General features: G+C 46.0%; 1 protein-coding gene across 1 annotated transcript; it reads right to left on the bottom strand.

Annotated features, from left to right (window-relative positions):
• Window positions 1-1,265: 1,265 nt before the first annotated feature.
• On the bottom strand, window positions 1,266-21,665 carry BBS2 (Bardet-Biedl syndrome 2). The gene is made up of 17 exons (XM_075715497.1): window positions 21,549-21,665; window positions 19,758-19,985; window positions 19,236-19,361; window positions 18,891-18,953; window positions 15,729-15,806; window positions 13,402-13,506; window positions 12,345-12,431; window positions 10,909-11,044; window positions 8,884-9,023; window positions 7,945-8,089; window positions 7,193-7,364; window positions 6,039-6,168; window positions 5,048-5,179; window positions 3,813-3,950; window positions 3,231-3,343; window positions 2,384-2,532; window positions 1,266-1,719 (listed from the first exon to the last, which is right to left on the bottom strand). The coding sequence occupies exons 1-17, from the start codon at window positions 21,663-21,665 to the stop codon at window positions 1,613-1,615; spliced, it is 2,166 nt and encodes a 721-aa protein (XP_075571612.1). The 3' UTR covers window positions 1,266-1,612.
• Window positions 21,666-25,125: the final 3,460 nt, after the last annotated feature.

Raw genomic sequence — 25,125 nt, 5'->3', positions numbered from 1 at the left:
ATTTGGTGGACTATAAGTAAGTAAGTAAGCAAATATTAAGATTTTGAACACAAAGAACAAGAGGTTGAAGCAGTGGGAACAGGTACAGCAGGTGGCAGAAAGCCCAGCACTTGTGCCAGGAGACTGTTCCATAATCAAGTCTTAAAGCTCACTTGCTTAGAACAGCATGGGTGGCTCACCACCCTTTTACCAAGGAGCTGGATTTGACTAACAACCGGGTTCTTAGAAGGATTCAAATGAGCTCCTGCTGCAGATTCAAAATGACAGAGATCTGTGCTTTTGGCAGTGCAGTTCTCCATATTGAAGGGGCTGCAGCAGCAGCAAGGGGCTGTTTTGGGGATTAAAACATATTGCAAGAATTACGTTCCCCATTCCACTGGCTGCATGCTCATCAGTTGCTCTGTAACGAATGGTGGGCTGCTGGCTTTCATTCAGTAGTGGCAAGTAACAGACAGACCGGTTACAGGACGTGAATACTCCTGACAGCCCCACGAAGCTACCCAAGAACTCTGCTTCACAGAGGTGGACTGCCTCCTCCCCACCCACGCTACAAACACCGACCCAAACAGCAGTAGATGTGATGAATGGCGCGGGAACCAGGAGCACGCGGGCCCAACCTCCATCCCGTGCAGGGTATTTTTAGCTTCTAGAAGAAATTTGCTTTGGCAAAGGTTCTAAAATATCTTTAGATCTAAGATACAGCCTTACTGTAATATTTTAATCCAATTCCAAGAGATCCCACAATTAATAAACAGGTTTGAGCCAGGAGCCAAGAGATTTTTCAATACCTTCTTCTTTTGATCCCATTAAGTACTGCCAGCTCTTCGTAGGTATGTACCAGCGTGGGTGTTGTTTGTTTTTGTTGTTCCTGAAATGCACCCTTGCCCACCTCAGTATCTGCAGTTTTTTCCAGCAGCAGCATGGAACCAGTAGCTGGAAGCAAAGCTTCCTGCAATCCAGGTGTGGGGAGAGTGAAACAGACCACTTCCTACCTGCGTGGATCGTGGAACTGGATGGCTTTCAAAGATCTGGCTTAAAAGCCAACAAGGAGATGTTATCCCTGTCGTGCTTCTAGTGTACTGAATTGCAGTTTACCTAGAAAGCAGCACATCCCTCAATGAAACCCAGGATTCTCTAACACAGAGAGTTTAAGTGCTTAGTGTACACAGAGACTATGCAGCAAAACCAGAAAAGTGGTTCGGTTTTTTTTTTCCCCCAACAAATAAACTTAACCGTACGCATCTTCCCAACTAAATCAGAACAAAAGCAGTCAAACCAGTCTATGTTTTAATGGAAAATGCCGATGCCTTAACTACAAAATATATTAAAATACATAAATAAGTTAAAATAAGAAAAATAACTGTTCCAAGGTCATACACCTCTGTCTTACATAAATACCACATCTGCACTTAAACTCTGATGCTTCCTTCATGAAGCTTTGGCCTGCATAATAACATTTCTCACCTGATGGCTTAACTAAAATGCTACCTTTGCAATTACTTCACCCTACAGTGGAGTAGGGGACTGAATTAACTGCTTGGCGTTACTGGTCCGTTATCTGCCTGCTGCATGGAAACACTGCCTCTGTGCGACTGCTGTTCCTCCAGTCATTTTAAGAAGAGGCTGTTCCCACACGCATTATCCTGAACAGCATGTTAAAGTTGTTGCTTCTTATTGCATCCCGACAAGCACTGATCACTTGTGTTTTAGGTTTGCCGACTGTAAAAAGAAAAAAAAGAAAAGAAAAAACACTTCAGTTACTGAGTAAGAAACTGGTAAAAATACTTATTTGATCCAGTCTCAAAATTTAGGGGTTTCTTTCATATATTTTTTAAACACACAGTGAAATGCCACCTTTTTTTCTAATAAGTAAATAAAATCCTTTCTTTAAAGAAGAATCATCTGTAGCTCTATTGGAGGAGAGCTTAAAGGACTTGTTGAAGGCAGAATACTATAAACAGACAAAAAAATACCTCCTTCCCCAAAGATGTGCAGAACTAATAATATAGATAAATAGCCCTGCTTAAGTTGATAGGGTTTTTTTTTTTTAAAGCAGGATTATAAATTAAGAACTGAAACACTACTTTAAAAATGTTTTTAAAATTGTGTTCAACAAAACTAGCAATTTCTATACCGTCCAGAAAGCTGGAAACTGCTTTGAACTGTTCTTTCCAAACTTGTGATCCCAGATTATACTGGACACTCACAGTTGACTGTCACAGGCCATTGGCTATGACTGAAAAATGAAAGATTACTTCTACTCATTTAGTTTCAAGCCAAAAAGCCTGAAGTTACTTAACTAACCCAGGTGGCCTCCGAGACACATCTTATCTGCCTCACTGGGGTCCAAGACTCCCCTTTCCCTCCAAACACACGTACTTACCACGTAACCGCCCAGCCCTCTGGATTGCCTGATTCACAGCTTTCAGATTATTCAACAGCTCCGTGTGATTGTTGCAACGAATTTTGTATTGATTTATTAAATCTCTGTTAAGATCATACAGCTCGATGTACCGTGTCTTCATGCTTTTCCTGGGGGAACAGTCAGTCCAGTTATTTGCATCTCTGAGGACAAGAAAGTCATTCCTAGTTTGTCTATAACATGGTTGTGATGGCTACCATGGTTACCTGCGTGTCTGCCAGCTACAAGACAACAGACTTGTCTAGATATGTTGGTTATACTCATTATTCTACTGAAGAAAAAAAAACAAGTCTATTTTTGCAGTTACTCCAGCAACCCAGAGAGGAGATGCCACTTTCCCCAGTGAAAGTAATGCTGCTCTGCAGTAGCTCGGACCTCTTTACTGCTGCTCTTGACAGTAAAGATAGGACATTAGCAGAACACAGCAATCCAGAGTGGGAAGACTGACACCTAAAATTTCTTTCTTGGTGTTCTCACAAATTCACACACCACAGACAGCTTTCACTGCCTTCTTCCCTTACTGCATCTTTTGTAATGTATCTCACCATCTCGAGGTTGATTCACCCCACCGGCTCTATACTAAGCCCTTACCCTTACCCTTTTGCCTTCCCCAGCCTGGTTTTCCAGAACAAGACAAGGCTCAAGGAGAGCTCACGGTGGGACCAGCAAAGGTACCAATTCTACATCAAAAGTTGTAACTAGGCAACCTCTGTATCACACAAATGGGTTTTTGTGCTCTTTTCTGCCTGAAAAGCAAAGACTGGCCGTTTTAAACCCAAAACACAAAAGCTAAGCAGCACTTGCTTACATGTCTCCCAGGAGTCGCGCATCTTCTGCCTGAACTAGCATGCCACGGATGAGATTGGAGTGTTCAGCCATGTCAGCAGTGAGCCTCTGATTCACTGCATGATGTTCATCCACCTGTTAGGCAAACAGTCATGAGAAAGGGCTCCCGGCATTCTGGGTATACAGGTACTTGCTTAAGCTAAATGTTGGCCCAGCGTAATAGGAAATAACATCCCAACTTAACCTACCAGCATCCCTGGGACCATTCTCCTTCCCCTCACCCCCTGGCTGCCAGAGCAGCACCCTGTCCCCCAGACGGGAGTGATCAGGCTGAGATGCAGACCTTACTTCCTGCCCCAAATCCACAGCTCAATCTGCCAGGCAACATACATTATTCTAAAGAATCAACTTGCTGGGGACCTGTTCCACAGAGCAAACAATAAGCAGAAAGTTGAGGGAGTCCCATTGTCTTTGCACAGAATATACAGCAAGTCATCGCTGGCTTATTTCCACGAAGAAGATAAAGCAGTTTAGAGATCCTGTCATACAAATACCCCCAATGACTGCTTAGCTGACAATTTAGAAATGCCCGATGCCTCCTCACCTTGACCAAGACCTTCCGGAGCTCCTCAAAGTACGCAGGGAAATCTGCTTCCACCTGCAAATCTTCGATGGCCAGAAAGGAGGCCATTGACTGGATAATGTCACCAGCCAGATCAATATCATCCGTGTTGATGGAAATCTGTCAGAAAGGAAAGAAAGCACTTCAGCGCTATTCCATGCCAAAACATCTCCCAGAATTGCCCAGCAGGACTGCCTCTCCAACAGTTACTCAGGCCCAAAGCAGTTCATTCTATCAAGAGGCAAAACGGTTGCATGAGCAAGCTCTATGGCTGTCGTGGTTTAGCCCCAACCAGCAACTAAGCACCACGCAGCCGCTCGCTCACTCCCCCTACCCCGATGGGATAGGGGAGAGAATTGGAGGAGTAAGAGTGAGAAACGCTCCTGGATTGAGATAAGAACAGTTTAATAATTGAAATAAAGTAAAATAGTAATGATAATAGTAACAATATAATAATGATAATAATAATACACAAAGCAAGTGATGCACAATGCAATTGCTCACCACCCGCTGACTGATACCCAGACAGTTCCTGAGCAGCGATTGCTGCTCCCCAGCCAACCCCCCCCAGTTTCTATACTGAACATGACGTCATATGGTATGGAATAGCCCTTTGGTCAGTTTGGATCAACTATTCTGGCTGTGCCACTTCCTAGTTTCTTGTGTGCCTGGCAGAGCATGGGAAGCTGAAAAGTCCTTGACTAACATAAGCACTACTTAGCAACAACTACAACATCAGTGTGTTATCAGCATTCTTCTCATTCTAAATGCAAAACACAGCACTATGCCTGCTACTAGGAAGAAAATTAACCCTATCCCAGCTGAAACCAGGACAATGGCTTTAAGTAGATAAGGAGACACTGATTTCGAAGGGGCTTTTATTCAGGCCTGGGGCAAAGAGTCATCTCATGCATACAGGACCAGTGCAAAAGTTACAGGCAGCCTTTGTGCCTCAAATTATGGCTCCCTGAAACCACTCTGTGTGGGAACAAATACCTTCCTACAGATGGGTAGGCTAAGCAGTTCTCTTCATTAACTGGCCCTGGAATTTTACCCACTAACAGTAAAGAGACCCAAAAGTTTCCAAAAACATCCCTAAAACATGAGTACTTCTGCCTGTTCGCTCCTTCATTTTCACTTCCTCATGTTGGCACCACCCTTAAGTTTCACTGGAGTATAATTAAACAAGCATTCCCCTTGTCCACAAAGGTACTCACCTCTCCACCAGGCTTGATTTTGATGCAGAGCTGTCCTGCATTACGAAGGGAAGTGAAGCAAACCTGAAAAGGAGCACTCTGAAACTCAGCATCCTCTGGTAGCAAGAAGCTCTGATTCAGCCACATAACAACCTTTCAAAAATAAAATGAAGAGCATCAGCCATCACCTGTGTGGAAAGCCTGGAGAACCACCCAATGTCCCTGCATGTGATGTGCACCAGGGCTCTCTGTTCAGGATACCTTGAAAATTTCGTACTAAATTTCATCTGCTAAACCCAGACGAAACCTAAATTGACTCCCTGCTCCGAAGTTGAATGTTCATAAGAAAATCAAATCCAACAAAGCAGAAACCACAGCCCAAGGTCAAAACAAAAGCCCAGGCCTGGAGACTGAAGAAAGCTGGGAAGCAAGGCTTGGTTGTACTGCAAGAATTCAAAGGAAAGTTTTGTTTCATCTTGGTTTTTGCCTTGGCCATTTAATGCAGTAAAGGTCATGTAAATATGGCAGATACCTACAGTTATGAGGGAAATGACCAGCTCTAATTACTGCCATCCCACAGTTCAGATCTTTTAGAACCAAAGCTACATCACTGCTGCTCATCTGTTGTGAAACTGAGCCATTATCTGGGCACTGCACTGCCTTTTTCCTGTTCTCTGCTCATTTACAAAATTCATCACAGGGGTCCTGCTGCTAGCATTCCATCAATTGTCACACAGCAAACAATACAGTATCTGAAACACCTCATGTTCTCAGGCCATTAGTTCCTGCAGCTGCAGGAATTCCTGAAGCAGGAAATGCCTCAATTGAGGCATCTTTTAAAGGAGGGAAAAAAGCACCAAGTCAAGTTGTAATACACAGACTCCAAAGGCCAGCAGTGCCGTTCACTGTATAATTTCTCCTTTTCTCTCAGAAATCTCAAGCTAAGTGCCAACCCTCCACCTGCAGTATCTGTACACAGGACCGGGAAACAGGAAGCAGAGCAGAAACCCACCCTTTGTGGTCTCTCATTTGTTGCACAGTTAACAAAGCTCAGCGGCTCCGTGGCCGAGTCCGGGCTGCTCAGGGCATACATGGAAAAGCGGGGAAGCTGTCTTGTCAATTCAAATACATGGAACTGTGTGCTGGAAGCAATCCAAAGGAAAAATAGAGACAGTTACTAACATACCAGGGTCTCACCCATTGCAACAGTTCCTGGTCCTTTTTTAGCTGGCTACTGACATCAGCAGCTTCCAGCTATGTAATCAGCTGCTTACCGTTTCCCAGAAAAAACACTGGAACTTGGAAATTCCAGGCTTATTCCATCACGAGGTTGAATGACTCCTCCCTGCTGCTTACATTTTCCATAATCATGAAATATATTCTCTGGGCTAACACATTTAAGATCTTACTATGGGATTTAATATTTTCTTTACAGGTTCAGTGAAGTCTTATTAAAAGCAATAATAAAGACAAATAGAGAAAACAAAAGGGAATTCATTCTCTCTGTAGTGGTTGGCTAGCTCTCAAAATATGCCTCCCTGTGCAGGGAAAGGAGGCTGCTTCCTGGGGCACCGCCAGTTCTGGCAGATGTGAGCAGGGAGAAAGTTGGTGTCAAGTGTGTATGAAGAGACACTTTATTTTTATGGCAAACTGGAGAAGTGTTGTCTTGAAATCAGGCATATGCCACTTTCTACTTGCCCTGAAGACAAATGGGTTCAAGGTTACTTCATAGCTTGAAAGACACCACTGTGCCTCCAGGCCTGCTCAAGTACTTCGTCCAGAGCAGCCACCATTCAGGGCCTGGAGAGGCAGCCACTTAGGCAGCCTGGATACAGCCTCTACCTCTCCCGGCTCCCTCCAGAGACCCACAATACGGTATCTCCCGGACAAGAAATGCTCACTGCTCCCCTAAAGGCAGAGCTGGAGCACAGCAGGTCCCAGCAACTCCAGAGCATTTAGACTTTTTCTGGAGAAGAGCTCAGCATCACAGGTGCAAGAGTGTTTTTAAGAAAGCATTCCAGCTCTCCTTCCAGTAACAAAAAGAAGTGGGTCGCCAGGGAATTAACGGTGCAGTTCCCATGGGACAAGCACAAAGCCACATCATTGCTGTTTCCTGGTCACACAGTAAGCTCTGGAGAACAGCAGCGATCACAACACAAAACTCACCTGTTCCTGTAACCCACAAAGGCTTTGATGTGCAAATCCACAGGGACATCTCTGGGTGGAGTAAGGGGAACACGAACACAACCGGAGAGGTTATGGAGACTGGGATGTACCACGTGGCTCTCTCCTTCAAATATGCCTTCAGCAAAGATCAGCACAGCACGGATGATTGTGTCTTAGCAACAGGAGGAAAAAGCAGTTTCTAAGTTAACAGCTGTCCTCTGGCAACAAACCACCATCATTTTCAGAATTAAGCACAGTCAACTCTTTACACCCCTCCTCTGAATTGTTAAAATATCCCAGATGACCAGCGCTACCACATCTGGACCTGACTGCATCCTCAGCATGCCTGGTGCTAGGTTAATTTGCTGTCTTGGGGTAGTTCCAGTTTTGCATGTAAAGCCAGCTGAGGTCCAGCTGCATTCATGCAACACCCTCACTAACACGGCTGTAGCTTAATGTTTAGAGTCAACACAAGGAGTGTTGCAGGGATCACCAAGACTCCTTTCATCCAAGTTAAATGTTAATTGCCTTGAAAAATAACACATAACAAGAAACAAATTCCACCAAACTCCTCTCCCCTGAGACCCATCAAAGGAACACGGCTTGACTCAAAACTCTGTGAAAGGAAAGCAACCACAAAGGGGAAATTACATACAATAAAGGGGAGACAGGCAAATCATCAGCTAAATATAACTAAACGTTTGCATGAATTTACATGAAATGAATGTCAATGGTTGCAGGTTACCACTCACCATTTGTGGTGGAAATACACAGCTCCACATGGGCAGACTGGCTGTTAGAGCCCAGATTAACTGAGAGCGCTGTCTGGAGTTGCGTATTTGCTGGAATCACACCTCTCTGCCCATCAGCTTCCTTCAAGTGAGTGTTCAGTTCAGCCTGTTGCAAAACACATACCCTTCAGTATCAGAATTTCAAGATTTTCATTCAAGCAACCTAGAAAACATACACGTAAGTCAATTCTTTTTCCTTGCAGGAGAAAGCTGTATTACAGCAATTCCCAGACACTTCACGTTGCTATGAACAGCAGCTTGATTAGGCATGGAGCTGTGGACACCTGTGCTACAATTTGTTCAAGTGCTTTATTGTTGATGGAGCTCAGCTCTGTACCCAAACCTTTATTCAGAAAAGCACTTAACATATATTCAATTTTAAGCACAAGCTTATATAATTCCATGCTTTTGCTATGGTGGTCACTTACTGTTCAAATACGAGTCTGCTCTTTCCTCAGACTATTTTTCGAAGCTCTTCATTTCTGCGCCTTCACCATCAAGCCACAAGTGTGCTTCCTATACCCTGGCAGTGCTCCCATTCACCTGATCCTCTCAAACAGCCCCCTCTGACCCCTGCATTCGTTCATGCATTGAAAATTACAATTTGTAGTCACAAGCCAAAGCACAGGGCTGAACAGAATCCAGCTCCAAACACAACTGCTCTGGCAAGACGAAGGAGCAAGGAAAATGTTACTTATTAAAATACAAAAAGCAAGTTCTGAACTTGCACAAGGAGCAAGCCAGATGCAGAAGCAGGAATCCCCAGTAGACAATCTCGCTGCATCCTAAGAGGTTACAGCTCTGACTTGTCTGGACTGCCCCACAACTGCTTCCCAGATTACTCCAGGTTTATAGCAATAGAAAGGCGTGGTTTGGCCCTACACATTGTTTAAGTAGTACCTTTGCATTTTCCTCATAATTTCTTAATTCCAGCAGCAGATTTTGTTTCTTTTGACTAAGTTCTCGGATCAGATCCTGCTCAGCACTTGTATCCATTAGGTTTCCTTTCATCTCCTCACCTCCTGGCAGATAGCCTCGGACTGTACAGAAACAAAGCATAGCCAATTTCAGGAAAGCCTTTCACAGCCTCCCCAAAACTTTAGTTTCTGTAACAAGACCCCCTTGCACCACTTCAGCAGCAGACATTGATTCTGGTCTTCAGCTGGTACTACTCAGCTGAAAACCCGAGCATTGATTTACACCTACAGAGGCTTTGACTTTCCTGGTGATCAGGACAAGAGAACTGCACATTTAAAAAAAGAAAAAAGGTGAATTTCCAATATGTCTTTAGGCTGTCTTCACCTGACCAGACAAGTGCAGCACCCAGTCCTTTTGTGAGAGGATTCCCACTGCAATCATTCTTTCAGGTGCTTAGGCAAGTTTGCAATTATGCAAAATAAATAAAATGTGTACCTGGATTTCTAGAGCTGGTCAGAGGAGTTGCTACTGTCTGGAGGTGACTGTAAGTCACTGTCAATCAGCCAGTAAACAAGATTTACCCACATTAGTTTTTCCCCAAATCAAGGGATACTTCACTTCAAGGAGTAAGACCTGTATCCCAGTAGTCCAGTGGAGCACAGAGCTATGGAAATATCTCCAACTGCCTGCGGAGACGGAAGAGCTGAACAGATGATGAGACAAAGATGCTTGCTATAAACTTCCATTTTGCTCCAGGGGTGTGTGCTCTGGTTGCAGCTGACAATGGAAGGCAGGGACAAAAATCTGATACCTGTGAAGAATATGCTGCCTGACTAACTATGTAACCCCAGTAAAAAGTTGCAGAGAACTTGAAAAGCATTTAGCATGCACGGTGTCCTCCAATGAAAGGACCCGCTTTAGTATTTCTGAGTGAATCATTCATTTAAAATGAGAGCAAGACAGAAAATACACTGAAACACAGAACACCACCTCAAATGAAGGGATGCTGGCCCTACACAGAATTCTAACAACAAGGACTATGAGAACACATTGTCCGTATAACCCAAACAACAGGGCTATTACTATTTAATAATGCCTAAAGGCTCCAGCCTAAAGGGATCCTCACTGTGCCAAGGTTACGATGCACCCATCAGAAGAGCATAATCATGTTCAGTGACATTAACCTACACAGCTCTGCTAGGACAAGGTATCTTCAGAACTGTATAAAATGTTCCCATTCTGTAAGCTTGGGAAAAACATTTATATGCTGAAGCCCAAGCGCAGCACATCCCCACAGCCTGTGATTAAGACAGACAGCAAAACACTGTGCTATTTAACAAGGACAGGCTTTTGTTCCAAATGGGTTGTGCCAGACCTGCTTGTCTCAGGCCACTGACGCCAAGTAGTCGGATAATCACACCAGTCTCTCTCCTGAAGCCATCCCTGTAAATTCATGCTGAGCTTATTTAAATAATCTGTGATCATATTTGTTTCCACTCACAGTAACCAGGTCTGACTTCTTGAATGTATGGTGGGATAAATCCACCAGTTCTCCAGTCTCAGGATAGCATTTTGCAGGAAACAAAGGACCGTTAACATGTAAAATTTCTAATATAAAAACTATTCATCTTTAGAAGAAAACAAAAACACACACACCCTTAGCTCTCTAAACCCCTTTACCCACTGTAAAGCGACCAGAGAATTATCACATACAGGAAAAAAGATTTCCTATACATTCATCTATAATAATGTTGCCTGAAGAACCACAGTCTGTACTGAATATAGTTATCTTTGCGTTATTAGGATGGAACTTCTTCCGTTAGGCAAATGAATTTTGATAGCTTCTTGGATCATAATGAAACACATGCTTGTTATCACAGAGAAGGCAATATTCAAAATCCTGTTTGCAGATAGCATAATTCAAAATTCCCTTAACTTCACATAAAGCAAAGGGAATTTGGCACACAAAAATGCCTATTAAATTAATATCCTGAACAATGCTCTTACCTTCACCATCAACTGAACAGCAGATTAACTGGGTGCTCCCATCCATTCTGTAATCCCCCTCCACCACTCCTGCAATTGAGGAAGCAAAGTTGTCCTTAAAGATGACCTCCCCAGTTCGGTCACTGCGTGCATCAACCTGGAACAACAAAGAGTTCCAAGGCACAGCATGAACAGAAAAGCTAACTCCAAAATATATGTCATGCCATACTCTGAGCTGTAAACCAGAAGCCAGCTCTGCTCACAGAACTGCAGGTGAACTTGCAGCTCTGCTGATCAGAACACCACACATGAAAAAAATACCATCAAGAAATGACCTCTAGACAGACTCTGCTAGAAGGAACTGCTCTTCAAAGATGCTTCCCTAACTTACAAACAAGAGGAAGGAAAAAAAGGGGACTGCAAGTCTGCACTGGGGAGGTTATGCACATATGAATGCAGCAACGATGGGACTAAACCAGAAATAACCTTAATGCAGTATTTACAATCTCTGCTCTTAGCTGCAGCCCTTGTGTGGTGAATTATTTTTACACACAAATACCACAACCTTTAATTATCTTTCACTGGAGAAAAACAGCAAGGAGAGCTCAGTTCCATGCAGTGTGTCTTTTCCAAAGCACAGGACCCAGCATTACTCTTACCTAGGAGCTAGGGACTGTTTCAGACCAACAAGCAGGGTAGAGACTACCAGTGAAAAAGAACAGAAAAGGGAGCAAAGCAAGGAGAGGTTCTCTCTTTAACAATGTCATACACCTAATCCAGCATAAGTTACAACATATCTGGGCTCTGGACTGCCAGCTTGATACGAAGTTAATTAAATTCCCCCAGGCTAATGAGAGTAATGAGAAGTGTGAAGAAAAAAAGCATAGCTTTACAAAAAAAACTGGCAAGCTGTGTCCAGGAGAGATTTGGAAACTACAACAGTCATCTCTGGCAAAGGGGAATACCAAGCAACAGGCTTAAGGGACTAGGAATGAGCTGTATAGAATGCCTTTACATAAAATTAAATGCTGCTTGATTAATCCTGCCATAGTCAAGACTGACGCTGCTCTCCTGTTACATAACTGCTTTGTCTTGCCTGTAGTCTGAGAACATTCAAGAAACATCGCAGAGGATTATTAGCATGTGCTCAAGACACAGCTGAAAGGAGACACTCAAGAGTTCTAGGATGTGGCATATGATCTCTGCTACCATGGAAACAACTTACCACTCCTTAGCAATTGACTCTGAGCTAAGCAGAGGAAGAAGCTTTTCTCTGATCTTGCACTTGGCACAGGATTCACCAGCCAAACTAGGTTTACTGCAATAGTTCTTCAGCACTCGGTTTTCAACAATCTTTTAAATTTTTTGGCTGTTCTCCTTCAGACACTTTAACAGTCTTGTTCAAATCACAGCTTCCAGATTTACAGCTCCTCACTTCCCCCCCTGTATAAACTCACCTTCCCATTGGACCAGCCAGTGATCAACTCACACACACCATCAGAGTTCAGGTCAAATGCATGTATGCTCATTGCATGGTTCTTAGACTGAGAACAGAAAAAAAAGAACAAATTAAGCCTGGGTACATTTTTGAAATTGCACATGCTTGACACATGTAAGACACTGGAGTATGAGTCTACACAGATTACAGAAAGGAATAGAAAAATGTCTCTTAACAGGAGGCTTGAGCATCACTATCTGTCAGGTCGCACACATCTCTGAAATCTTAGCCCTTGCATTACAAATCTAGTCCACTGCTCTCAAAGGACCTGATCTTTCCTTTAAATACATTTTCATCCAAGCAGATGATTAGAACTCACAGAAACAAAGTGTAAAAAGCCAAAAACTCTAGGGGGAGGAAAAAAAAAAAAAACAACACCCAAACCAACCAGGGCTTCAACAATTGTCATAAAATGAGACTACCAAAGAAAGCCATTGGCCTCTTCCTGCCACCTCCCAAGGAATCCTTTCACTTATTACTATTACATAGACTGTTCTGATCTGTGTTATATCAAGAATATTAAAATGAGCATCAGGAAAGAATCTTGCCAATATGTCTTGCTGCAGCAGCAAATTGCTCTTGATGCAAAAAATTAGTTTCGAACATAGACAATGCAAGATTAATTCAGTCTCTGAAACACAGTTTATTGATTCAACAATACAGCCAGAGGCATTTTCTAACAGTGAACTCAAATTCCTCTGTTGCATCTCTGTTGCTTAAGTGACTCTGCAAAGCTGAAGCATCCCTAGTTGTACTGTTGTATCAGTGTTGTTTAAACCATAACCAACAGCCCCAAAAGCACTGAAGGAACTGATGTGGTATTAATTTTGCATATACCTATAAAAATAGGTAGATTTTGTACGAAAAAGAAATTACATTAAGTGCTGTGCTCAGCAGAAAATTTCAACTTCATCTAAGGAGTCAGGATAACATCAGAATGACCTGAGATTAGTTACCAAATCTCCTAGCAGCCTTCAAACTTGCAGTGATGATTGACATTCTAACGTTGGACTAACCTTAATCCTCCAGTAGCGGGCTGTCTTGTCATAAACTCCAACCGTCCCATTAGAAAGAGCATAGCCAAACCGACTGCCGTACATAGGGCTAAGTGCAGTAATAGTCTTGTGGGGGGAAAGGAGGGAGAGAGGGGATACAGGAGTGAAAAATTCTGCATCTTCAGGTAACAGAGAACAGACTATACAATCTCTCTATCATACGAACTGTACACTACTTAAATGGTAAGTCTATTGTAGGAAGCATTAAATACTGAAGTAATTATTTTTAAAAGTCAGTGTGAAATCACCAAAGGCCTTATAGGATTTCCTCACACAAGCTGCATTGCCAGCGGTAAGATACACTTCAGTAGAGATTGTAGAATTGCCCTCAAGCTGTGTATTTGACCAAGTATTTCCTACCATAAGCAGCAACACAACTGCTCATAGGATTCCTGTGGTCATCAGTGCTAACACATTATCATTGAAAACCTATTCCAAACACCCAACATTTCTTAAAGCTTCAGCAGCTGAGGATGCTAAGAAGTTCAACCTTACATGGGTTGGGAAAGCCCTAGAGATGATTTTGGTAGAAAATCTTTGCCCCAGATTAGCGAGATAAAACTTAACAGCTCCCACAGTTGCACTTTTTCTGGAACACAATTAGAACACCAAGCTAGATATTACCTGAATAAGTAACAGTTCCAGGGAAAGACGTGAGAGTCATCAACTCAGCCTGTTTCTCACTCCTTTTAAGGCCCATTACCTTACAATTGTTCATTGAGCTAAGGCTCTCAGTGCTTGGAAATGCAGGTTTTTCCACGCAGTAAGACTAGAGATTTTTAAAGTCAGGAGGAACAATTGCAATCGTCTGTCTGTCTTCCGTACAACATAGCACAGGAGACTTCTTTAAATTAAATCCTTCACAAACTTCTTAAACTCATCTGACTGCTCCTTCATTTTTTTTACCGTAAAACATGGTTTCCAAACCTCTTTCACCTGGCAGATCGTCTCCAAAGCCTTTCCCAAGTAACAATACCCTCTAAATTGTGAGTACCCAGTAAGGACAGAAGACCCAGCAACAGTCAAACTCACAAAGGCAGCAATACTCCCTTTAAAACCCAATTGTCCATTTATAAATTCAAGAATCACAACAGTCTATGGTTTCAGCTTCAGAGTGATTAAACACAGAAAATGCAAACTATTCAAGTCTTCCAAAACAAGCATAACGTATAAAGCCATTGTTCCCTGAATTTACCTTCCTAAAAGGAAAGGTTTAGGTGCAGGTATGCCCTCTTAAATTAGAAAAGCAGGATTGTAACAGGACTCTAAAGACTCTGCAGGTGTGAATTTAAAACAACTCTGCTGTGGATCTGGAAATAAATCGTACAAGAGAGTGATGGACCTTTAGCTTCCCTTCAACCAGAAATCACAACATGACTCTAGACTGGCTACTGTACAGACAGCAGAACGTATTATAGGCCCAGTTCTAACTCCAGAGACAGCAACAGCTTCCTTTCCTAGAACACTGCCCCAATGTGTCTTTTATAGCTCTTCCTAAGTGGTTTAATAGCTAACTAAGCCTTTTAGTCCCAATGGGCAGCAGGAGACCTCAGATCTTCAAGGACAAAGGTCTGTAGTGTGTCCTTACTCTACCCTGGGCCCAGAAGGGTCATGAGAAGGCTAAGAAAACCCCTAATGGCAACAAGAAGGGTATTCTTCCTCCCTTCCAAGCAACCAACATTTAACGGTGGGGATCTCTCAGTTCTTAAGCTAAAAAGCAACTCCCACACCTTTTAGTTATCCCTCTGAAAACCTATCTGCCCCGTATTTTACTTGAGGCACTGCAAAGGTGCAACTGTTTATACAGCTAGTGTGTAACTCCAACTGCAATATAAACCTCCTGTTTTGCCTGGGCAAACCCCTTCTACCCTGCCATGCACTGTCTAGATACACAAAGGGGCAAGTTACTTCATCATGACTGTGTCAACACATTTGAGGAAAACTGTAGAAGACATTCTTCTTCTCAGAAGGCACCAAGAGCTTCAATTACAATCCAGTAACCTTAATCATCTTCAGACAGGGCCCTGACTTTCAGTCAAGCAATAGTTACTTCTCTCAACCTGGTGAGAGATTTGTAAATAAAAAAAGCAGAAATCCCTGTGCATAATGAAAGACATTATTAAACTCTAACTTTTGCAATTGTAGCAGAATAGATTCTGTGCCAAACAGTTAAGTAACTATTTAACTACACAATAAATTTAAACCAGAGTAATCAGAGAAGCTTTACAGCACACAATACTTTCAGCTCCATCAGCAATTACAATAAACTTCAGCTAGAAGTAATTTACCTCTGTCTCTGACATTTCTGCCACGATCTCATCTTCTTTAAACACCCGGATGTCAAAATCTTCAGAGCCAACAAGAAGCTAGAAAAAAAGTCTATGTTAAAAATAGTTATTCAAGCTAAGGAAGTAAAAAGGACATACTCCAGGACCCAGAGGGCAAATGGAATATTCCAAGTCCAGCAATGAAGAGGTTTTAACAGTTGTATGAAGAGTTGCCAGTGGAACAAAAGGTACCCTCTGTCAAGACAAGATTTCAAAAGCCTCCCATTGATCAAGTATTAGTTATACCTTTTTTTGTCAAGCTAGACTCTACAAAAGCATAGTGAAATATATGGGGTAGGAATGAGAAAAGATACTTTGGAACATCAGGGCTATGCTCTTTTCTTACTGTAAAAGATTCAGTGTTATAATTCATAACTGCAATTATACACATCAAAAATACTACGTTGCCTCTGTTGGAGCAGGAGACCTGCAGCTCAGTCCTGACTTGTACTACACGGGTTCAGAGAAACAGTGCCTCCCAGTTACTAGCCTGTGAGCAAACAGCTGGGGGGAAGAAAAAAAAAAACTTCGTTGCTTAGCACTGAACATCCCTCATTTAAAAAAACCTCAAAATCAATGAATCCAAGTATCAAACCATCACTGCTCCTCCAACCTAAATGGTGGCTGCCACTACAGCAAAGCATGGGTAAAATGGGCTTTAACTTGATGTAAATGATTATACAAATAGGACATCAACACTGAATTGGGTCTTCCGCATTCTCATTCCTTATCATTTCTTACATCTTAGCTCTTTTCCTGTTTCCTAGTTGAGCAGATAGAAGGTATTAACTGAAAAGGAGCCCTGCGGAAAAGCACTTTTTAAAGATGGTGGCAAGTCACGGCTTCTGTTTTGCAAACTGAGAAACCAAGGAACAGATCTGCTTAGTGCCTTGCCCATAAAGTCATTCATCAAACCAATGACAAACAGAATTACAAATAGAAGTGTAACACCTGGCAGTACCTTTCCCCACTGGAACTGATTAGTCTTCCATTTTTACTTGGCAGAATAGACACAAATCAATATCAAAGTTGGATTTTTAAAAAGATTAAAGGCTTTTTTTTCTTCCAGAGTAAAGACGCTTCAAATTATGGCAAACCAAATTAAGCTAAACTTACTGTAGCTATTGAAATAATTTACAACAAATAACATACGTAAGAGGCACAGATTTCTTGACAAGTTGCAACTACCAGCAAAAAGTGACCAGCTAAAAGCACAGAACCCTGAAACAATTACTGGTGATGCTACATTTCCCAGAGGTGCCTAGAAGATGTTTTTTTCATTTAGTTTGATTGAACTCGTCCACCTCAGTTACTTTCATTCCACTGGACTGGAATTTGAAAAAGCAAGGAAAAAGTTTTTGCCCCCAAGCCTTTGGCAAGATGGGAGAAAGTAAACTGTATCAACTTAAAGTCCCAAGGAAGACTGTGACTACAACCAATTCGTTTTGTTAGCTACTAAATGATAGAAGTATAATTCATGCAGTTTCAAAATTAGTCAACTTTAAATGTAGACATGTTTTTACTGGGGTGGGAAGAATGGAAATGAAGCTGGCACACCCATTTATCATATAAGACACAAAGTGATAAACAACAAGTTAAAAACATGTTTCTGTGCATTTTTTCAGAACTGCATTTTTAAACCAGTCAGTTTCAAAGGCCACAAATTAAAAAAACCACTAAAAAAAAAATCACCTAGATAATTAAGATTAAAAGGAACCCTAAAAAAAAATCTCAGCAAATGCATGCTGGGCTAACTGGCAGGGTAAGTTAGTTGGATAATGCATCCAACTCTGCTTAGCTCAAAGTAGCATGAGATTACACCAACTGCTGAAAATGAACCTTTCTCAAGCAGAAAAAAACAGCTAAACAACAAAAAACTATTTAGAAGCACAAGTGCAAAACATTTACAATTAGTGCCATAGATCAGTTCCCTAGTTTCTGAATCTTTGTATTGTCTCCACTTTCTATAACCACCTCTCAGCACATTAAAAAAATACACCTGAAGAGAAGCTGTGCAGAAATTGATTGGAAAACCTGAAATTTTTTCACTTTCGGAAGATCCTAATCAAGCAAAGGGTCTGTATCAGTTCAGTATTTATAAAAAACACATAAAAGGTGCGGAGGCCCTTTACACGTCACTATAAACATTACATAGTCCAAGTAAACATACCAAATGAGGATTTTTGGGGAACTAAACAGAAAAGCTCAAGTAATTATGATAACTAAAGAGAAAAGTTCAAGTAATTATGATTAAAATTGAAAGATGACAAAACTAAGTATTTTTAGCATTGTGATTTAACATCATATTTACTTGCATTTGATGTATACTAGGAAGCCAATACTTTTCTTAAAGATTCATGTTTATAACCATGATCCTTCAATTCTTTCAGGATGGAAGAACATTTACTACAGAGAATGCCATACCAATTCACAATTTCATCCATCCCTTGCAGCCTGCATGATCAGAATGGCAGCTGTTTCCTATTGTTTGTCTCACATCTTATCAGCAAGATGCCTGTTACAAGTTATCTTCATTTTAAATCAGAAAAGCAGAGAATATTTCATTTCCTAATGTCACTATGAAGAAACAGGAGTACTGGATGTGAAGACAGGTTTCTTGATTTTACCAATCATAAGTGAAGCTCTTCACAGCACAGCTTTTTAAGAGCCCACTTTTACATGGAAGATGCTTGCAATTTGTTTCTCTGAAACTTAAAAGAGTATTTGTAACCATATTCAAGAAATACCACTGAAATAGATGTCTTGCAGCTGATGATCACAGGCATTATTGTATTTCTCCTGGTGTAGTTAAGAAAAATGAGAGAAGTTTTCTATTACAGCTAGCAATCGATTCACCAAAGGCAGGAATGCTGTAAAGACCCCAGATATGTGTAGTTTTACACGCTCTGAGTAGTGCCAGAGACCAGCGCTGCTCCCTATACGTGGGCTGAGTATTTGTGCATGTCTTTGCCAGACTGGAGTCTGAAAAAGGCACAACTTCCACGCAGGGATCACTTTAACTGGTAATATAAGTCAGTCATATTTGATAACCCATGGGTTTTTATTATCATTTCACTACAAGACCATGAAAACAGCTGAATTCACACGTAAGTGGTTACAAACCTCAGTTTTGCCATCACCATCAAAGTCACACAGTGCTAATGAACGAACATTGTCTCCAGTAACCTAAAACGAGAAAGACAGTCCTCAATACTGATGATATCTGTCAGAAACTAAACTATTTTTATGATCTCAACTGCAACAGAACAACTGACATAGTCAACGTTCAAGCAACATCTGAGTGCACTGAACACACGACCAAAACACAGCTTAAGGTCTGAGATAAATTAAGAAAGATCAACAACCAAATTAATATTTATCATATTAAAAAAAATCAAGAGGAATTAGTGCCATTTAAAGAATCTTGTAATAACATCAAAAGCATTATGCTTTTGTAAGTAGCCTTACTGTCCAAAAAAGGTCATTTCCTTCATAATCAAAGCCCTGCAGGGCACAGTTTCCACCAATAATAGCAAGCGGAGATGAAATATCTCCCAGCTTTCCAAGAACTATTGCATTGGCTCCATCTGAAACCTACAGAGAAGCATTAAAGGAAAAAGAAACAGCAGACAATGAGACATCAGAGTACACAAATCAAAAAGAGAGCTTCCAACATTATCACTATCAATTTAGCTGAGCTCTGAATGCCTATTAGATTTTTTTACATTTTGTCTTGCTAGGTAATGTGTGACATATCATGAAAATTTGCTCTCACACATGCATACACAGACATACATCACATTCATATTTTTCGTTTGAAATATTCCAGATGTTCTAAAGGCAAAATGTTCTGAATACAATAATGTAACTAATGCAAAGAACAGAATCATAATTAATTGACGAAGTAATGTAAAAATTGTGATGTTTAGAACGGAAAGAAAAAGACAACGACAAAGATACTAAAAAAAGCAGACAGTTAAACTAACTTGCCTCTCTGTAAAACAAATCCGAGTTATTATACACATCATAAGCCAATAAATTAGTCTGTGTTCCAACCAGAAGACAATCATAACCAAGCTGAGGGTTCAGCACTCCCGAAGCTAGACAAGTGATCCCTTGATTAATGTTGAGAAGAGAAATGTCCGAATCTTGGTTACTTTGCACCATTCGGTTTGTGCTTGTTCTCTGCCCTCGGGCATGAGGATTATGAATAAAGACCTGCAGAAACAAAGATACAAGTATTATCACAAAACATGTAGGTGTTTGTATACAAACATTAAAGACTACTGTTTGGATAATAACTGCAACAGGGAAGAAGGGCATTCACTCAACCAAAGTGAGGACAAAAGACTGGGGCTTTTTGCTGGTAATACTGTTTCTGACAGTTATTCTTTAGTTTTAAACTATACCAAAAAAAGGCAATGGCAGGAAAACCCCTGCTCTGTCCAGCGGAGTTGTGCCACCGTTGTTCTGTTTGTTGCTGAAAATGGCAACTGACAAGTCTTCAGAGTCAGGCTGAAAAGCAAACCAAAGGGAGCAACAACAAACTAAACAAATTATATCCAGCTGGTAACAATGTTACCAAAAAACCCCAAACATTTAGGACAATTTACCTGGTACCTATCTGTAACCTCCATCTGTAGGTGAACACAGTTAATTTTAAAAGGGGCCTGTGATAATGAAGTTTTTATTCTCACTCTGACTGATATTCAGTCACTGTAATTGTTTGGAGCAGAGTCATGGGATCATAGGATATTACGCTTAATAGCCTCTGCTTTATGGCTGTACAGTCTGTCCCTCAAATAAGCCCTTGTTCTATGCTGTTCCTAAAGGCTCCAAAATAAAATTAATAATAATGCTGGGAAACATCACAGATGAACCATGTTTGTATTTACAGCAACCTAAATGGCTCTGTGGGTTTATGCTTCAACCTATGTTTTGTTTATTAGTTCAGTTGTGTTTAACCCTCTTTTGTTTGTATTTCAAACTCAAACAGAGCACACACAATGTCTTCTGTTCCCACAAGGCAGTCTTTGCATCATTTATAGAAACCTTAGCACTGCTTCCTTTTCAGCACCGAGCTTAGTCCGTAACAGTGCTAAGGGTCACTGCTGTAACTCAGACTGGTACGATAAAACCCACGGCTTGAAAAAAAAAAAAAAAAAAAAACACTGTCTGCTAGAAAATGGGAAAGTTTCCTTGGCGACTTGCGTTAGCAGCTATTAATTTTTGCAAACTCCCCGCTGCCACAAAGCAGAGCTTCAAGCGTCGCGTCCCCGTGCCTGCAGACAGCTCCAGTGCCCCTGCCACAGCTCTCGGCCCGCGGACAGAGCAGAAGCGAGCACGACCGACCTCTCTCCCCCGCACGGCTTTTCCAGCGGCAGGCAGGGAAGCTGGCAGGCGTTAACCCGCTCTTCTGCCGGAGACACCGGCGCGGCACCGGGGCTGCTCAGCAGAGGCAAAACCCCCGAGAGGCAAAACCCCCAGAACCTCTGCAGCACCCCCGCGAGCCGCAGGCCCCCTCCGAGCGCGGTGCCCGTGAGCCGCGGCCGAGGAGAGCGGGGCCGGCGGGCGGGGGAGCGCCCGCCCGGGCTCCAGGCGCTCCCAGCGCCGCGGGGCGCCCCGGCAGCACCACCCGGGCAGGCCGCGGCGGCGGCCGGCCCCCACGACGGGCTTGTTCCCCGCAGCTCGGCGGGCGCACGGAGCCCCCCGCCCCGTCCGGCCGCGGCCGGGCGCCCTGAGGGGAGGCGGGCGGGATGGCGGGCCGCGCCGCCCCGTTACCTTGCCCGCCTGCGTGGCGGCCGCCAGGCAGGGGTGCGTCCCGTCGTACCGGCCCAGCGCCACCATGCGGGGCAGGATCTTGTGGTTGAGCTTCAGCGTGAACACGGGCACCAGCATGATGGCGGCGGCGGGGCCGGGCCGGGCCGGGCCGCGGGCTGCGCCGGGCTGAGCCCCCCCGCTCGCGCACGCCGCCGCTGCGTCAGCGGGACGGGGCGGGGCGTGCTGCGGCAGCCGGGGCGGCCGCGGGGGGGCGCTGTGGGGCCGGGGGGCGGTTGTTGGGGCACCTGGGGGTGCGGGGGGCGGCCGGGCGGGGGGGCCGGGGGAACTGGGGGGCTGGGGGGCAGCTGCAGGGGGCAGGGGAGCAGATGAGGCGGCAGGGGGTCAGTTGGGGGAGCTGGGGGGCAGCTGCAGGGGGCAAGGGAGCAGATGAGGGGGCAGGGGGGCAGTTGGGGGACAGCTGCAGGGGGCAGCTGCAGGGGGCAGGGGAGCAGATGAGGGGGCAGGGGAGCGGTTGGGGGAGCTGGGGGGCAGCTGCAGGGGGCAGGGGAGCAGATGAGGGGGCAGGGGGTCAGTTGGGGGAGCTGGGGGGCAGCTGCAGGGGGCAAGGGAGCAGATGAGGGGGCACGGGGGCAGTTGGGGGACAGCTGCAGGGGGCAGCTGCAGGGGGCAGGGGAGCAGATGAGGGGGCAGGGGGGCAGTTGGGGGAGCTGGGGGGCAGCTGCAGGGGGCAAGGGAGCAGATGAGGGGGCACGGGGGCAGTTGGGGGACAGCTGCAGGGGGCAGCTGCAGGGGACAGGGGAGCAGATGAGGGGGCAGGGGGGCGGTTGGGGGAGCTGGGGGACAGCTGCAGGGGGCAGGGGAGCAGATGAGGGGGCGGTCGGGGGAGCTAGGGGGCAGCTGCAGGGGGCAGGGGAGCAGATGAGGGGGCAGGGGAGGGGTTGGGGGAGCTGGGGGGCAGCTGCAGGGGGCAGGGGAGCAGATGAGGGGGCAGGGGGGCAGTTGGGGGACAGCTGCAGGGGGCAAGGGAGCAGATGAGGGGGCAGGGGGTCAGTTGGGGGAGCTGGGGGGCAGCTGCAGGGGGCAAGGGAGCAGATGAGGGTGCAGGGGGGCAGTTGGGGGACAGCTGCAGGGGGCAGCTGCAGGGGGCAGGGGAGCAGCTGCAGGGGGCAGGGGGGCAGTTGGGGGAGCTGGGGGGCAGCTGCAGGGGGCAGCTGCAGGGGGCAGGGGAGCAGATGAGGGGGCAGGGGGGCAGTTGGGGGAGCTGGGGGGGCAGCTGCAGGGGGCAGCTGCAGGGGGCAGGGGAGCAGATGAGGGGGCAGGGGGGCAGTTGGGGGAGCTGGGGGGCAGCTGCAGGGGGCAGGGGAGCAGATGAGGGGGCAGGGGGGCGGTTGGGGGAGCTGGGGGACAGCTGCAGGGGGCAGGGGAGCAGATGAGGGGGCAGGGGAGCGGTTGGGGGAGATGGGGGGCAGCTGCAGGGGGCAGGGGAGCAGATGAGGGGGCAGGGGAGGGGTTGGGGGAGCTGGGGGGCAGCTGCAGGGGGCAGGGGAGCAGATGAGGGGGCAGGGGGTCAGTTGGGGGAGCTGGGGGGCAGCTGCAGGGGGCAGGGGAGCAGATGAGGGGGCAGGGGGGGCAGTTGGGGGACAGCTGCAGGGGGCAGCTGCAGGGGGCAGGGGAGCAGATGAGGGGGCAGGGGGGCAGTTGGGGGAGCTGGGGGGCAGCTGCAGGGGGCAGCTGCAGGGGGCAGGGGAGCAGATGAGGGGGCAGGGGGTCAGTTGGGGGAGCTGGGGGGCAGCTGCAGGGGGCAGGGGAGCAGATGAGGGGGCAGGGGGGCAGTTGGGGGAGCTGGGGGACAGCTGCAGGGGGCAGGGGAGCAGATGAGGGGGCAGGGGAGCGGTTGGGGGAGCTGGGGGGCAGCTGCAGGGGGCAGGGGAGCAGATGAGGGGGCAGGGGAGGGGTTGGGGGAGCTGGGGGGCAGCTGCAGGGGGCAGGGGAGCAGATGAGGGGGCAGGGGGGGCAGTTGGGGGACAGCTGCAGGGGGCAGCTGCAGGGGGCAGGGGAGCAGATGAGGGGGCAGGGGGGCAGTTGGGGGACAGCTGCAGGGGGCAAGGGAGCAGATGAGGGGGCAGGGGGGCAGTTGGGGGACAGCTGCAGGGGGCAGCTGCAGGGGGCAGGGGAGCAGATGAGGGGGCAGGGGGTCAGTTGGGGGAGCTGGGGGGCAGCTGCAGGGGGCAGGGGAGCAGATGAGGGGGCAGGGGGGCAGTTGGGGGGCAGCTGCAGGGGGGCAGTTGGGGGGCAGCTGCAGGGGCAGGGGAGCAGATGAGGGGGCAGGTGGAGCTGTAGGACTTGGGGGGACAGTTGCAAAGGTCGGGGAGTTGGGGGACAGCTGGGGGGCAACTGGGGTGTGGGACTGAGGGAGCTGGGGAGTGCAGCTGCAGAAGTCAGGGGATCTAGGGGAGTAGTCATGGGTGCTGGGGGCTGCTGGGGGTGCAGGGGGGCAGTTGGGGAACTGGCAGGCAACTGGGATGTAATACTGGGGGGAGATGGGAGGCATTTGCAGAGGTCAGGGGAGCTGGCAGGGCAACTGGAGATACTGGAGGGGAGCTGGGGGACAGTGAGGGGAGCTGGGGGCAGGAGGGCACATGTCCCAGGGCAGCAGCAGCAGCCCCCAACACCCACACCACCATCCCGGTCCCCACTCACTTGCGGGATCAGCACCCAGTTTGGGCCAGGCAGCCCCTCCCTGTCCCCCCACCCCCTTCCCTCACCCCTTGCTGCCCCTCCAGCTGCCACTCTCGCGGTTCCTCACACCTGCACCAGCAGCCCAACGCTCAGTTGTAAACCAAGACTACCTGGAACCGAGAAGCAGCAAGCCAATAAAACCAAAGCCAGTGTTAAAACACTCCGTGCTGCCCAGGAAAAAGCAACCTCAAAGCATTTGTAGCACTGTTTTATGAGCTTATGCACCAGTTTGTACAGAATCTGGCCATCAGGGCGCCAGAAGAAGGCTGGAAACAGGGAGCGGGAGGGAGGGGGGAGTGGAGGGTGAACCCCCACCAAGCTGCTGCATAAACACCGATGCTGGTCCCCATGCCAGTGTGGATTTCGGTACCCAGACCCTTATGGGTCTCCAGGGTCCCCTGTCCCCACAGTGACCACTACCTGCCTGTCTACAGGCTGGATAGGGAAACCCTGGAACAAGGTTGTGACTTTAGAAATTCTTAAATTATCTTGAGTTTAAGAAATACTTTTAACATGATAACCTTCACGGGTGCTGTAAATATGCCATGCTCTCCGACCTGCGCCCAAATCCAGCACCTGCCATCCACTGGCATGTTATCACCCCCATCCCAGCAAGAGACACGTTTGGAAAAGAATGTGCTGGGACAACAGCCCTTCCACGCAGAGGCCACCAGATTGAGGCAAAGATGTATTTATTTCTAGGAAAGCTGGCAGGCATGTCCTGGTTGGCATTTACTTGTGCATCAGCCAAGCCCTGGCCAGCAGTGGTGTCCCTGCCCTGCATGCAAAGGAGGGATCTCAAAGGCAGTGCTTGAGCAGGCGGAGATCATGCGACTCC

Source organism: Pelecanus crispus, chromosome 8, assembly GCF_030463565.1.
Source record: "Pelecanus crispus isolate bPelCri1 chromosome 8, bPelCri1.pri, whole genome shotgun sequence".
In the NCBI taxonomy this organism is placed as follows: Eukaryota; Metazoa; Chordata; class Aves; order Pelecaniformes; family Pelecanidae; genus Pelecanus; species Pelecanus crispus.
Note: the sequence above shows the minus strand (reverse complement) of the source record. Positions and strands in the feature narration are given on the sequence as shown.

Bases quoted from the DNA above. Each gene is read 5' to 3' on its own strand.
- BBS2 (XM_075715497.1), bottom strand. From the start codon at position 21,665: ATGCTGGTGCCCGTGTTCACGCTGAAGCTCAACCACAAGATCCTGCCC. The intron at 7,365-7,944 runs GTGAGTGGTAAC...CCTGTTGCTAAG, and splicing joins GTGTATTTCCACCACAAATG to ACACAATCATCCGTGCTGTG. The intron at 6,169-7,192 runs GTGAGTTTTGTG...GATTGCTTCCAG, and splicing joins TTTGTGGGTTACAGGAACAG to CACACAGTTCCATGTATTTG.